Source organism: Geotrypetes seraphini, chromosome 8 (assembly GCF_902459505.1).
Source record: "Geotrypetes seraphini chromosome 8, aGeoSer1.1, whole genome shotgun sequence".
Taxonomy (NCBI): Eukaryota; Metazoa; Chordata; class Amphibia; order Gymnophiona; family Dermophiidae; genus Geotrypetes; species Geotrypetes seraphini.
The window spans coordinates 73955543-73970563 of NC_047091.1; the positions used below are offsets into that span (position 1 = coordinate 73955543).

Sequence of the window (15021 nt, forward strand, 5' to 3'; positions counted from 1 at the left end):
TTAATGTTAAAAAAAAAATTTTGTCAATAAGATTATGATGATGATGATATCTAGTTTTATTTAATGTTAGCAGCTAGTTTAAACTGACTCCTAAAAACATGGTTCTTGAAAATAAATTTGGCTCTCAAAAGAAATCTTAATCATTGTACTGCGGATCTTTGGCTCTTTTGACTAATGAGTTTGCCTACCACTGGCCTATGTCAACTGCCAGGGAGGTACCAGGAGCAATTCTCTGGCTTAGGAGGCCTGCGTTCTCTAACTGTGGGCAGATCGCCACCTCCAGTCGCTCTCAGCAGCAAATGTGGTGGGAGTCGACATTGTTCAAGCTAACTTCCTCAGCAGACAGCCCTTGAATCAGGGAGAGTGGGCACTGGCTCTGGCAGCATTCCGAGCTATTGTGCGGCGCTGGGGTTGGTCCCGCTTTGACCTCATGGCCATGGCAAAGAACATGAAAGCAGATCAATTCTTCATTCGAAGATTGATGCTCGGAAGCGACGAAAGTTTCGACACTGGTGCAGCCATGGCCTCAGGGAATCCTCCTGTGTCTTTCCTCCCTGGCCCATGATAGACCGAGTCATTCAGTGGAACACAAACCATCTGGGCCGTGTCATTCTGGTGGCTCCAGACTGGCTTCGCAGGCTCTGGTACGCAGATCTGATGCGTCTTAGTTAAGGTCGTGGCTTTCGGTTGAACGTCCATCCTGACCCATTTATGCAGGGTCTGGTTTGCGTGGAGGACCTGGGTTGCTTTGCTCTTAAAGCATGGCTGATTCATGCAGCTTTAGACCACGAGGGCTCTTCTGATGTGGTCCTTAGCACTCTTTTCATGTCTAAGAAGTCGACTGCTTTATCTACTTATGTTATGGCGGGGAAGACTATCCAGCATTGGTATGCTCAGGACCAAGCAGAGCCATATTTCACTCTATTTTCGGTGTTGCTAGCTTTTCTCCAGACTGATCATGATCATGGCTTTACTGCGGCGTCCTTTCTTGTTTTTGAGCCTGAGGTTGTCCTTTGTCTTTGGCATCTCACCCTGATGTGGCCGGATTTCTGAAAGGGGCTCTTTGCATTACATCACAGATTACTCTTCTGTTCCCTTCATGGGACTTCAACCTGGTGCTATCTAGTCTTTCCAAGACTCCCTTTGACCCCTTCGGGATGCTTCCCTTTTGGATTTGACACTCAAGACGATCTTTCTGGTCGCTGTTCTGACAGCAAGGTGTCTCCAGACTCCAGGCTCTTTCTTACAGTGAACCATTCCTCCAGAGCTCGGAGACGGGGATTTCCTTGCACACAATTCCTTCCTTTCTGCCAAAGATGGTTTTGGCTTTCCATGTTAATCAGGGAGTCCGTTTGCTTGTTTTTCAGCCTACTGGTTCAAAGACACAGAATCATATTATGAGGAACCTTGATATGCACAGTGTTTCTTCACTATCTGGAGGTCACTAATGAGTTTCGTCCTTCTGACCATTTTTTTGTGCTGACTCATTCTGTCCAGCGGGGCAGTCCCGCTTCTAAGACCATGATTTCCAGATGGATCTGTGAGGCCCTTTCATCAGCCTATACTCTTTCTGGGTAACAGTCTCCTGTTGCCGTCAAGGCACATTCTTCTAGATGTGTGGCTTCTTAGTGGGCCAAAGCTAGAGCTATCTCCCCTGAGGGGATTTGCACAGCAGCAACATGGTCCTCTCTACCCACATTTGCCCAGTTTTACAGAGTGGATGTGGCAGCGAGACAGGACTCTGTCTTTGGATCCTCAGTCTTGAGGGTTGGCGCAGTAGCCCACCCTAGCTTTTTGGGGATTGCTTTTGTGCATCCCACTTGTCTAGAATGCCTCACCTATTGCACTGGAAAAAGAGATTATGTACTTACCCTGGTAAACTATTTTCCAGTAGATAGGTGAGACATTCTAGACTCCTGCCCTGTCCTTTCTGCACCTGACTACTTCTCAGTTTGTTTCATGTGTCTCCAAGTTGTAATTTGGATGCCAGTCAGCCCTTGGGGGCTGAAGAGTATACTGTATATATTTTTCCTCATTTTGGTGGAAGTAGTTTCTGAGCTCCCTTGAGGTTTTTGTCAGCTGTTTGCAGCTGATATTCTCATGTTATTCGTTTGAGCAGAACAGTTATTTATAATCTTGATTGTTATATCTCTACTTCACGTTAGTTTGGTGGCTCTTGGTGCTTGGGTACTAACTGTAGGTGGCGCTAAGGAGCTCAGTGAAGTACAGAAGAGTCACAGAGAAAAAAATCAAAACTGGATTCCTTCTGCAGATGGCATGCGGCCATGGGGATGCTACCCAGTTGTCTAGAATGTCTCACTTGTTCATGTGTTCGAGGTTTGTACGGTTAAGGCAGAGCTTGCAGGAATGGGACTATTTAAGCAGTCCTATTTACCTATTACCATTGGTGGTGCCTGCATAACTTCCAAGACCATCCTGGCATTAACCCATTAACGAACCACTGACTGCCCCTTCCCCTGCTCAGTGTGATTTAACAAACCTTTTCTGCCTGGTTAAATTATTTTGAATATTGGGCCTTATGTTTTTAGGAGTGTGTGGCGCAGTGGTTGGATCTACAGCCTCAGCACCCTGGGGTTGCGGGTTCAAACCCCGCGCTGCTCCTTGTGACCCTGGGCAAGTCACTTAATCCTCCATAGCCCCAGGTACGTTAGATAGATTGTGAGCCCACCGGGACAGAGAGGGAAAATGCTTGAGTACCTGATTGTAAAAACCGCTTAGATAACCCTGATAGGCGGTATATAAAAACCTAATAAACTTGAAAACTTGAAACTTGAAACTTATCTACTGGAAAAGAGCTTTCCAGAATAAGTACATAATCTCTTTTTACTATCCAACTGTCTCAGATAGAATTTATCTGAGATAGGTTGCCCTCACAAAAATGTTCCAAAGTTCCTGTCAGATACTTGTGATTTGCCACAGTTGGTAACAGCATATTGAGCTTGATGGACCTGCCGTCTGTCCTAGTATGGCAGTGCTCTTGTACTTATTTAATGTTTGGAAAACAGCACTCCCAGTATTTATTCTCTCTTAACAAAAAAATAAAGCCTTTTCAAAAAGCCATTTGATCAATATTCAGCAGACAGCAGTGACTTATTTGAAATGCAGCAAAATTAGACCTGAATCTTCAGTGCTAGGACATATCCAGGTTAGCCGTATTACCTAGAAGTTGTGTGGGAACAGCTGATACTCAGTGCTGTACCTGCATAGCTAAACCAGGCAAAATCTATAGAATGTTCCCTGTCCCATCCCCACGAGCTCTGTCTCTGTCCCAGTCCTGCAAGTTCTGTCCTCATCTGCACAAGCCTCGAACACTTTAGAATCATGTGTTCGAGGTTTGTACGGTTAAGGCAGAGCTTGCAGGAATGGGACTATTTAAGCAGTCCTATTTACCTATTACCATTGGTGGTGCCTGCATAACTTCCAAGACCATCCTGGCATTAACCCATTAACGAACCACTGACTGCCCCTTCCCCTGCTCAGTGTGATTTAACAAACCTTTTCTGCCTGGTTAAATTATTTTGAATATTGGGCCTTATGTTTTTAGTTTCTGTTTTAAATGCTGGATAATAATTCTCACGGCACGATTACAACAGCATTTAGCTCTCTAGCTTGAGGCCTATTACCATAAAAGTTTGTTAGGCAACTGGAATTTGTTGGCAGAGAATGTGGTGAAAGCAGTTAGCTTTATAGGGTTTAAAAAAGGTTTGGATAACTTCCTAAAACAAAAGTCCATCAGCCTTCATTAAGAAGGACTTAGGAAAATCCACTGCTTATTCCTAGAATTAGCAACATAAAATCTGTTTTACTCTTTGGGATCATTTAAGGTCATCTAAGGCCAACCTGGGTTGGCCACTGTTGGAAACAGGATACTGGGCTTGATGGACCTTTGGTCTGTCCCAGTATAGCAATTCTTATGCTCCTATTACCTTGCTGGGTACCGTAAGTAGCAGCAATGTGGAGTCCTGAGTTGGAAGTAATTTTGGGTGGACTTAGTCAGAGGCAGTAAAAATGTTCTGACTCTAGCTTCAAAATAAATTTACCATATAATATAATGGGATTTAATCATTTTATACTTATACGTACATATCTTTGTCCTAGATCTAAAGATCTTTATGGTAACCCACCTGTATCCCTTACACTGACAAAATGCACCTTGATAGTAAACCACTTGTATTATAACCCACTTGCATCCCATGTACTGACTAAACGTATCTTTATTGTAAACCGTTTCTATCCCATGTACTGTCAAATGTATCTTTATTGTAAACCGCTTCAAACTTCACGGTATAGCGGTATATAAGAAATAAATTATTATTATTATTACTGGTAAATAGTAAGTTATATTTACCAGTACTTTAGATCCAGAATAAAAAAAAATAAAGCCTCTCATCAGTAGGAGTCCGAGTTGAAGGTTTGGTGTACCGACTCCACAGCCCTAGGGATGTAGCCTCCTTACGGAATCATAACTACACAGCAAGTTTCGCAAAGCTATAGAACCCTAGGTTCAAAGCACAAAAACTTTGCAAAGTAGCTTATATTGAACCTTATATTCAACTGTAAACCAATGAAGTTCAGCTAAGACTGGAAATATGTAATTGGTAGATCTTTTATTCATCAGCCACTGTGTTCTGTACTAATTGTAAACACTTCCTTTTTTTTTTTTTTTTTTGGAGGGGGGGATAATTTTAATAACAGATTGTCCATGTGAAGGCCTGGTAGGCCTCTGTTTTATAAGTACTTATGTGTATTTTTAAAATACCAAGGATAAGCCAGCAGAAATCACGGCACCTGCTTGGAAGTGGGTATAAATATTAGCATGCAAAGTACACGCATATATTCATATTTTATAAAACATGTACCAGAACAGGCCTACATGTAAGGCTGCATAAAGCACATACCTTCTTGTCGCTGCATGTGCAACTCCTGGAGTAATTTTACAAAAGCCCTTTTACTTGTGCAAACGTTTATAATTTTACCCCCCAAATGTTTTACATTTCAGATATTGTTTTTCTGCATATCATGCACACTTGTTTGATAAAGTGTGAGCTATGTAAGAATAGCATGTATTGTTGATGAAAAAATTCCAAATTTTAGGGTTCTTGAATCCTTCCATTTTGAAAAGACGTAGAAGTCCTATCTCATTTCAATAGACTACATATCTGTAATCCTCAGTCTTAAAATTTCTATTCATTCCTTCTCTATAGAACAAAAAGCATATGGAAGATGTTCTATAAATAACAAATATTGTATTGTTTAGTATAAATGCAATAGTATAAAATAGAAATGAGCATCCCTCTCCCCCACCATAACCACAAAACAGAGACAAACACATTAATTTAAGGCAAGGTGGGTTGGTTTCAAATGCATTTTCCTGTCAGTTGCAGAAGATGGGTAAGGGAAAGAACGAATAAAAGAATAAATGCTCAAATCAAACAAAATAAAAACGAAACAAGAAAAGATGCTTTCAGTTCTAATGGTCTGTAGGAGGAAAAGTCTTTCTGGGTGCACAGTAAAGAGAGTAAACTGGCACACTGCCTGGGAGCATTTCCTGCCTCTCCCACTGGTTTTCCTTTGAACACGCACCCTCTTGGTTCTGGGGCTGATGCCAGTCAATGTTTGCCAAGGTAGTTATTGCTTGGGAGGGGGAGAGGGTCGGGGATCTCTCAGGAACAGATTCCAGCATCTGGGAGAGGAGCAGGGGCGGTCATCTCTTCCGCTGGGGAATGCAGAGGCCAGAGTGTCGGGAGCGGATGAAGCCAGGCTTGCAGATGCAGCGGTAGGAGCCATTGGTATTCACACATCGGGCGTTCTTGCAGAGGAAGCCACGCTGGTTCAGCTCCCGGCACTCATCTATATCTGGGGAGGGACACAGAGCAGGAAAAAGAATCAGTTAGGACCTTGATGTGTGTTTCTTTTCCCCAAACCTATATCCTGCCCCATCCTCCATGTCACCAAGAACAAGTCAATCCAGTCCTGGATTACTGAGCTACATGCTTGGTAGCGCAGTCACTGCTGCTGTGTAAACTGCACTTCTCCCTCCGTATTCGCAATTTCAGCAATTGTGGTTTTGATTATTCACGGTTTTTAGTTTGCTGGCTCCTCCCCCAAAATTACATCAGATTGCATAGAGAAATTGCTGATTCCAAATGTTTACAGTGGAAAATCGCCAATTCCCAGCACTTTCTTCACCGTGTCTTGCCTCTCTTTCAGGAACAGGCCAGGTCTCCCACCATGTTATTCGCAGTTTCACCATATTCACGATGGTTTTTAATGGAAAACAGCGAATAACATATGAAAAAGTTATTTGCGGTTTTCTGTATTCACGGGTCTGTTAATCCCCCATCACAAGGAATATGAAGGGAGAAGTGTACATTCCTGGAATGAGAGTCACATCAGAATGGCCTCACTTAGCCTTAAGTGAATGACTCATATCTGGTAACATCTACTTCTCCAGTCCATTACTAAATGAATATGACCAGAACATAAGTACTGAAACATAGAATAATTCCAGATAAAGACAATATGGTCCATCCAGTCTGTCCATCCCCACCAATTACTAAGCTCTACAATCTCTTCCTCTCCTTTAACAATTCTCTATGCTTGTCAGGCTTTCTTGAATTCAGATACTGCCCTTGTCTTCAACTTCTCCATCGGGAAGCCATTCCATAAAGAAGTATTTTCTTAGGCAACTCCTGAGTCTAGCCATTCCAGAGCTTCCTAGCAATTGAGAGACTTCCTGTGCTTTTTAATACATGGACCTGGAATGACACACTCGGTGCCCGTTACCCCATCCTTAATTTCTTGCTGTACCGTTATTACCCCCATCCCTCTCCCTCCCTTTTTTATTATTCTTCCCTGTCTTTATGGTTTAGAACAGTATTTAAAAATAAGACTGCAGAAAATATGCAAAGTGTAGGAATTTATTCAATAAAAGTCACAAAAACATATATAAAAACACCAATAATCATATCCAAAAGCTGTGTTGTGTTGTAAAGCATATTGGACTCAACATGATCCGTGTTTCGAAGAACACTTCTTCCTCAGGGGTCCAAGATATTCAGTACGAAGAGTATCAGGAACCAAATGGATGAAAATAAATGTACACAAAATCAAAGAAAACAGGCGAAGAGCACTCCTATCTGTATGGCCTGTGCTGCTCCTGACGCTCATAGGAACTCTGAGTGTCGGGACCAGCGCGGCTCACCGCACTACAAACTGTTAGTGCAGTTTGATAGAAGAGGACCTAAGTGTTTCTCACCTCGATCCTGGAGTCAGTCAGGTTTTCAAGATATCCACAGAAACATGGTGGCAGATAAAGGCCAAATGGCCCATCTAGTCTGCCCATCCGCAGTAACCATTATCTTTTTCTCTCTTCGAGAGATCACACATGCCTTTACCCTGGCCCCCTTGAATTTAGACACAGTCTTTGTCTCCAGGTGGCAAGTCAAATGCACGCAGACATGTCAGCACTACGACAATTGCACACAGCGACAACTGAGCGCAGGACAATTGCGTGAATGACATGATTAAAGGTGGTAAACTTAAGAATAAAGTAAATAACAGAACTTACTGAATGTTACATACCTCTAAGTAGGTGGCCTGGTTGTATTAGCGGAGAGAACAGGTGAAAAACCCACAGCAAAAGAGGGGAGAGGGAGGGATGAAGCAGGTTAGCTTGGTCAGATGAATAGACACTGAGGGTAGAGGAAGGAGGCACTAGGGGCAACAGACCACAATACTGCAAACACAATACTGAATATAGACCTGCTCATATTTATCTTCCGCGCTATTGTCTTGTGCTATAAAGACCTGCGCGCATTTGTCTTCTGCGCTATTGTCTTGCGTTATAAAAGACCTGCGCGCATTTGTCTTCTGCGCTATTGTCTTGCGTTATAAAAGACCTGCGCGCATTTGTCTTCCACGCTATTGTCTTGCACCATAAAGACCTGCGCGTATTTGTCTTCTGCGCTATTGTCTTGCGTTATAAAAGACCTGCGCGCATTTGTCTTCTGCGCTATTGTCTTGCATTATAAAAGACCTGCGCGCATTTGTCTTCTGCGCTATTGTCTTGCGTTATAAAAGACCTGCGCACATTTGTCTTCCACGCTATTGTCTTGCACCATAAAGACCTGTGCGCATTTGTCTTCTGCGCTATTGTCTTGCGTTATAAAAGACCTGCGCACATTTGTCTTCCACGCTATTGTCTTGCACCATAAAGACCTGCGCGTATTTGTCTTCCGCGCTATTGTTTTGCGCTATAAAGACCTGCGCACATTTGTCTTCCGTGCTATTGTCTTGCGCTATAAAAGACCTGCACGCATTTGTCTTCCGCCCTATTGTCTTGCGCTATGAAGACCTGCGCGCATTTGTCTTCCGCGCTGTTGTCTTGCGCCATAAAGACCTGCGTGCATTTGGCTTGCGCGCTATTAGCTTGAGCTTGTCTGTGCGCATTTGGCTTGCATGAAAATGACTATGAACCTTGTCTCCACCACCACATAATGGAAGCAGTGCATGCAAATCAAGTTTATGCAAATTCAGTGTGGATGTCCTGAAAACCTGACTAGCAAGGGGGTACTCCGGGACCGAGTTGAGAAACACTGGTTTAGACTTTTTGTACATAACACCTCAATAAAACATCCAATAATGAGGTTCATAGTCATTCGCGCGCAGGACTTCAGTGTGCCGACATTGCAGCTCAGACAAATCGGCACAAGTCCCCAGCGCGCCGCCTAAAAAGTTTATTTTATAATTTGATTAATCGCCTGTTCCAAATTCTAAGCGATGTACAAGTCAACAAAATACATAGTTAAAATAAACATACATAACTAACAAAGGGACTAAGTCTACAAAACATAATAAAAAACACATTTTCAAAAGTTACTTTTAAAGAGCTCCGACGTGGGTGTAAGGGGGGAACCCCCCCCAGTTTACTTCATACTCTTCGCGCTGCCGTTGGGGGGTTGGAACCCTCCATTAAAGAGTAAACTTAACTTTTTCCTGATTTTTTAGGAAAAAGTTAAGTTTTCTCTATAATGTGGGGGGTTGCACCCCCCACACCCCCCCAACGGCAGTGCAAAGAGTATGAAGTAAAGTGTGTGTGGGGGGGTTCCTCCCCCATACCCCCCATCGGAGCTCTTTAAAAGTAACTTTTTAGGCAGCGCGCTGGGGTCTTGCGCCGAACTGTCTGCGCTGCAATGTTGGCGCGCCAAAGTCTCACACGCTTTTGTCCAGTCACCAATAATGAACACACAAGTTGTTGACGGAAAATCTAGGCTGCAGCTTTGCTTATTATAACAACAATGAAACCATTATTTATTGCAAAACCTATCTTTTTGCCTGAGCCACAATCAGTGGTGTAGGAAGGGTTGGAGGTGCCCCCCCTCACCCTCTTCTCTCCCCCCCCCCCACTGCCATGTGCGCCCCTTCCCCCATACCTGTTTAGCTTCCCTTGCGCGAGCAGCACCTCCAACTTGCTGCCCATGTGGGCTCTCCCTCTGATGTCGCTTCCATCAGAGGGGAGTGCAGAGGCTGGCATGCGCAGCAGGTTGGAGCTGCTGTTCATGCCAGCGAAGAACTAGAGGTTCGATGGGGGGGGGGGTGAAGGCGTGCGCATAGCGGGGAAGGAGTAGGAGATGAGGAGAGGTGCCGCATCAGGGGCAGTTACGCCATTGGCTACAACATAGTACAGTATAATCTCGTTTTAACGGACTTCGAGGGACCTGGAAAAACAGTCCGTTATATCCAGAGTCCATTATATCTAGAGTTGCATTTTTTTAAAACTTTATTTAGGTCAACTTGAAAAAACATACAATCAATGAACAACAGTCACTGCACAAGCATATCAGCAACATCTTTTTTGTTTCGATTAAAAGGACGATTTCGCGTTTTAAATCCGTTATAGAACGACGCTTCGTAGCAGACTTCTCAGCCATTTTGATACTGTATCACCGGTACGCCACGCGCCTTGTAAGTGGAGCCTGCATATCCATTATAGCCGAACAAAACTATAGCTAAAAGCGGCTCTGGGGACCAAATTGTTGTCCATTATATGCGAGTCCGCTATATCCAATGATTTTCGCCATGTTCATAAAGGCAAACGGCTGGGACCAGCAAACCTTGTCCGCTATAGACAATATTCCTTTATAAGCAAGTCCATTATAACGAGATTATACTGTAATATTAAATAAAATGTGATTTCCCCCCCCCCCCCCCCCCCCCCCATAGCACTGCCCTGACAGCTTGAGAATGGCATGGACCACCCTCCTGTCCCTTATTTGGTCACCTGACCCATTTGGCAACTACTCAGTGAACATTATTTAATATAACTGCTCATCCTCTGTTGAGCTAATAACCCTTTAGCTCGGGTTTCCACAGCTGCAACACCAAGCTAAGGGAAAAGCCAATATCCCTCTACACCATCTAACCTCTTGGGGAGGGCGGGCAGATAAACTGTCTCCAAGCAACAGGAAAGAACCTGAGATCCAGAGGCGGTCTCCTTATATATCTCATTCCTATAGTCCTTCCCTTTATCTGACCGACCCAATCCCATCCCGATCCTGAGGCAGAAAGCCTAAATTTCAAATGCAGGGTGCTCACAAAAACTCTCTTTGATTTTAAATGGTTACAAAACCAAAATTTATTGGAATATCCTTTCACCTTTGAGGCTACAGTTTCATCAGCTCATAAGGTTTCATATGGTATCTGTTAATTACAGTAGTGCAAAAAAAAAAAAAAAAAACTCCACTTAAAGGTAGCTGAGAGTCTGCTCAAATGGAAAAAAAAGCCTCAGGTTTAATTGGTGGAGCTCAAGCTCAAACCACCACCTCCACATCATTGACTAAAAAACTTCCATAGAGTGACAACTCGCTGTTGAGGCTTAAAATAATTGAGGACTGAGATATTTTGCAACTGAAACCACTGGGAGTGTTTAAAGCAGTCTGTTAAAATGCCAACGTTTCACAGCACTAAGCCGTTTCTTCAGGGCTAATATGATTTGCTTGAATCTTCACAGAGTGACAATGTTGTGCTCACGATCTTACCAGTGTCAGTTTTTTTGCACTACTTTATTTATATGTCCTCACTTCACCTTTTGCAATATTGTAGTAATCTGTTAATTACATACACTCGATGGGCGCCCCACCTGTTACTCGGCAAACATTGATGCGATAATCGAGCTCAGACCAAACTTTCCAAAGCATATCCGGTGTGATCGCATTTATAGCTTCAGTGATGCGTTCCTGAAGATCATTCATAGTTGCAGGTAGTGGAGGTACGTACACTCTGTCTTTTACATACCCCCAAAAGGAAAAAGTCACAAACAGTAATGTTCGGTGATCTCGGGGGCCACTTGAGGAACACCTGGTCATTTTGTCACGTTGCATTGTCTGAAAGTTGTAACTTATAAGGGTGAAAGTGCAAGCGATTGTGTAAGATCTTGCTAACCGTGCTTTTTGGAACTTGTATTTGCTGTCATCTTATCTAATATAATAAAACGCTAGACGCGCATGCGCACTCTTACCTGCATTTTCGGTGATCTCTGATCCATGATCAGTAGGTCTGTGGAGGCAGGAGTGCGCATGCATGAGTCCCCAGCCTTACAGCACCTACCTACAATCGCCAGTAGGACTGGCCGCCAGCGCTGGACTCCCTACTCTCCACAAGAACGCGGTGTCGGCTCCTCTCACAAACCGCACCGGCATCGGAGAAGGCCTCCGACGCTGGCGGGGATCGAGAGGAGCCACCACGACACCTTTAAACTTTAAAAAAAAATTTGCCCGAAGCAGGCCAGACCGCGGGGCGGGCAGGGAAGCACCGACAAAAAAAAGACTCCAGCCGCTCGCCACTCAGGCAGGCAGGCAGTCACGCGAGGAAGGGCAACAGAATGAAAGCTGGGCCTGCCTGCGAGGAACGCAATAAAGGAAGGGGGACCCTTGGAGCAGGCTAGACCGCGGGAAGGGAAGGGGGAAAGGCCAAAATGAGCAGGCCACATCGTGGTAAGAGTAGGGAAGGGGGGTGGGGGAAAATGCTGCTACTGCTGCATAGGGACCTGGAGGGGAAAGGAAATACTGCTGCTGCACAGGGAAATGCAGGGAAAAAATGACAGACAGACAGCAGGAGGGAGGGAGACAGAAAGAAAGAAGAAAGACACAGGGGCAGGAAGAGGGACAGAAAGACAGAGAAAGGGGGCCAGGGAGAGAGAGAGACAGTGGGAGGGAGAGAGACAGAAAGAAAGAAAGACAGACACATATATTCTAGCACCCGTTAATGTAACGGGCTTAAAGACTAGTTTATAAACATATTCCAGTAAGTTTTGATTTTGTAACCATTTAAAATCAAGGAGTGTTTTTGTGGGCACCTTGTAATGCTCCACTGCTACCAATACCCCTGACCTATACCTCTTCTCTCAAATTCTACTCAGCACTTATTTTTTTTTTTTTTTGCACCTATCCTTCCCCCACTTCTAACCCTTTCCTCCCTAACCACCTCTAGATACTAGCTCCTGAGCCACCCAGCCCATTGTTAATATCACCTATCGAGACTAGCTCTTGGGGTCCCTCAGAGGTATTATTGTCAAATATATTTTATTGAACTCAACAGGAAAGAAACAGAATCACAGTTGAATTCAGAAAACAAGCTCACATTATTAACAAATAGTAGACGACCCCACCCCACCCTCTCCCCCATCCCCAGTTCTCCTTCAAGCTACAAACCAAAAAGAAAACCAGTAGAGAAAATTATGCACAGAAACTCATATAAAGGCAAAGAACTCAGAAAAATTCAAAGAACAGATCAACAAATGACTACGAGCCAAGGAATCATGGTATTCCAAAAGAGCGCCCCAGTAATGAAGAAAAATCTAAGATATCCCTTCTTTCCCACCTCAGAGGTATATGTTCTGCTCTACTGCCAATTCCAGACTATGTTCCCTCTCTCTTGCTACACCACCGGCCTAGAACAATCTGCCTGAGTCATTATGTCAAGCTCTGTCCTTGGCAGCATTCAAATCCAGGCTAAATGCCCACTTCTTGTAAAGCACCCATGCTTGCCTGAGAAATTCTCTAATCTCCCTACTTGTCCAATTTGTCCTTTGACTAGACTGTAAGCTCTATTGAGTAGGGATTAACTTGTGAATGTTTTAATGTACAGTGCTGCGTACATCTACAGTAGCAACACTATAGAAATTATAAATAGTAGTACACTTCTCCCTCAGTAGTCGCGGGGGTTAGGGGCAGAGCCGGCCTGCGAATGTTGAAATTTGCAAACAACATTTTGGCCGGCTCTGACCCACCCCTGCCTCCCTCCCGCCTTTCCCCCGGCATCCTGGACCTTACCTGGTGGTCTAGCAGACTTTCGGGGAAGGAGCGATCTTCCTACGCTCCTGCCCTGTGCAGATCACTGACGTGAGCTCCTGTAGTCTCTCGAGACCACGACGGGAGTTCACGGCAGCCATTTCCTATGAGTGATCTGCACGGGGCAGGAGTTTAGGAAGATCGCTCCTGCCCCGAAAGCCCACTAGACCACCAGGTAAGGTCCGGGATGCTGGGAGGAAGGTGGGGAAGGTCTGGAATACAGCTTTATTTTTAAATTGCAAATAACCGAATCTGCGGATACTGAAACCGCAGATTCAGAAAGAAGTGTAGCAGTATATCTGCCTTTCTTCCAAAATATAGATCTTTAAGTCTCTTTCCATACTCTTTATGATAAAAAAATAAAACCACAGACCATTTTCATAGACACCCTCTGGACTTACTCCATCCTGTTTATATCCTTTTGAAGTTGCGGTCTCCAGAACTGTACATAGTACTCTAAATGGGGTCTCACCTGTGACTTATGCAGAGGCACTATTTCCTCCTTTCTCCTGCTAGCCATTCCTCTGCCCATGCCAAACTAGGTCAGAGAATGGCCAGCAGATTCTAATAGGGAGATCCATCCATGTTGTTCATTCTAGAGAAAGGAAGTGATGATCCCAGCTTGGCTAAAATTTGTTAAAGGACTTGTCTGCCTAGAATTCATTCAAACCAATTTTAAACAGAGCTGTACTTTTATTTCAGAATCATAGCCTCTGGCAACAAAGGCTGCAGCTTAATTATGCAATGACTTAATTATGCAATGTTCTGATGTAATTCTGCATGTGAATGCATGTAAATGCACCTTGGAAATGAGTGTACATGGGCCCCTGCAGTAATAGAATGATCCCCCCTAGTGTCTAGTTCTCCGAGGCTCCCCTCCTATAGTCAAACCCAGATAGACCATCTCGCTCTAGCTCACTGTCAGATGCCCTCTGTTTCTCATCCAACTATATGTCTCCCCTATTTCTGTCTGTCTAAGGTTCTACCCATCTGCCTCTCTTTTCTCTCCAAGACGCTGCTTGCCCGCCCGCTGCTCTTTCCCCTCTCACTAAGGTACTTAAATCTGCCCCTCTCCAGCCTCCCCCAACAGATGCTGCATGTCTCCATTTCTTCCTCTAGGGTGCTCCTTTGGCCTTCTTACCAACACAGCGGGCCCTGGTGCTGTCCAGCTGGAAGCCAGTGTTACACTCACAGGAGAAACCATAGTAACCCCAGACACAGCGGCCATTGACACAGCGGCACTCATCAGAGTCTTCTTCTGAACTATCCTCCTCTTCAGCACCACAAGCAGGGAGATGAAAGAGAGCAAACGTTAATGTGACTGAAGCAACATTGAAGGGGGAGAGCTGAGCTGGGCCATAATCAGAAGAGAGAGCTGAGCTAAATCACAGTGAGGGACAGCAGAGCAGAAAACTAAGCTGGGTCACAGATGAGGGTGGGGGGCAGGTAGAAGGGGAATTTGCGTTTGGAAAGCATAAGCAAAGAAACATTGGCCAGGATCATTTGACTCACCTCTAGGTTTCTTCCCCAGGAATAAGGGACTGGTTTCCCAGAAGGAGTTCCCATCACTCTGAGAGTGTTGACACAGCTGCTCTGCAAAGAGATAAGAAGAGCCAGACAGCGCAAGTTACACAATGAGCACACGCCTCAT

General features: G+C 44.4%; 1 protein-coding gene across 7 annotated transcripts in view; it reads right to left on the bottom strand.

The window, feature by feature from the left end:
* Nucleotides 1-4609: 4609 nt before the first annotated feature.
* Nucleotides 4610-15021, bottom strand: part of LTBP3 (latent transforming growth factor beta binding protein 3) — a 165796-nt gene continuing 155384 nt past the window's right edge. For all 7 annotated transcript variants that reach the window (XM_033953910.1, XM_033953909.1, XM_033953906.1 and 4 more), the window contains 3 exons: nucleotides 14883-14963; nucleotides 14512-14643; nucleotides 4610-5877 (listed from right to left, as the gene is read on the bottom strand). In XM_033953910.1, coding sequence (XP_033809801.1) covers nucleotides 5726-5877; nucleotides 14512-14643; nucleotides 14883-14963 — 365 coding nt within the window. In that variant the 3' untranslated portion in view covers nucleotides 4610-5725. The remainder of the gene's footprint in view (nucleotides 5878-14511; nucleotides 14644-14882; nucleotides 14964-15021) is intronic.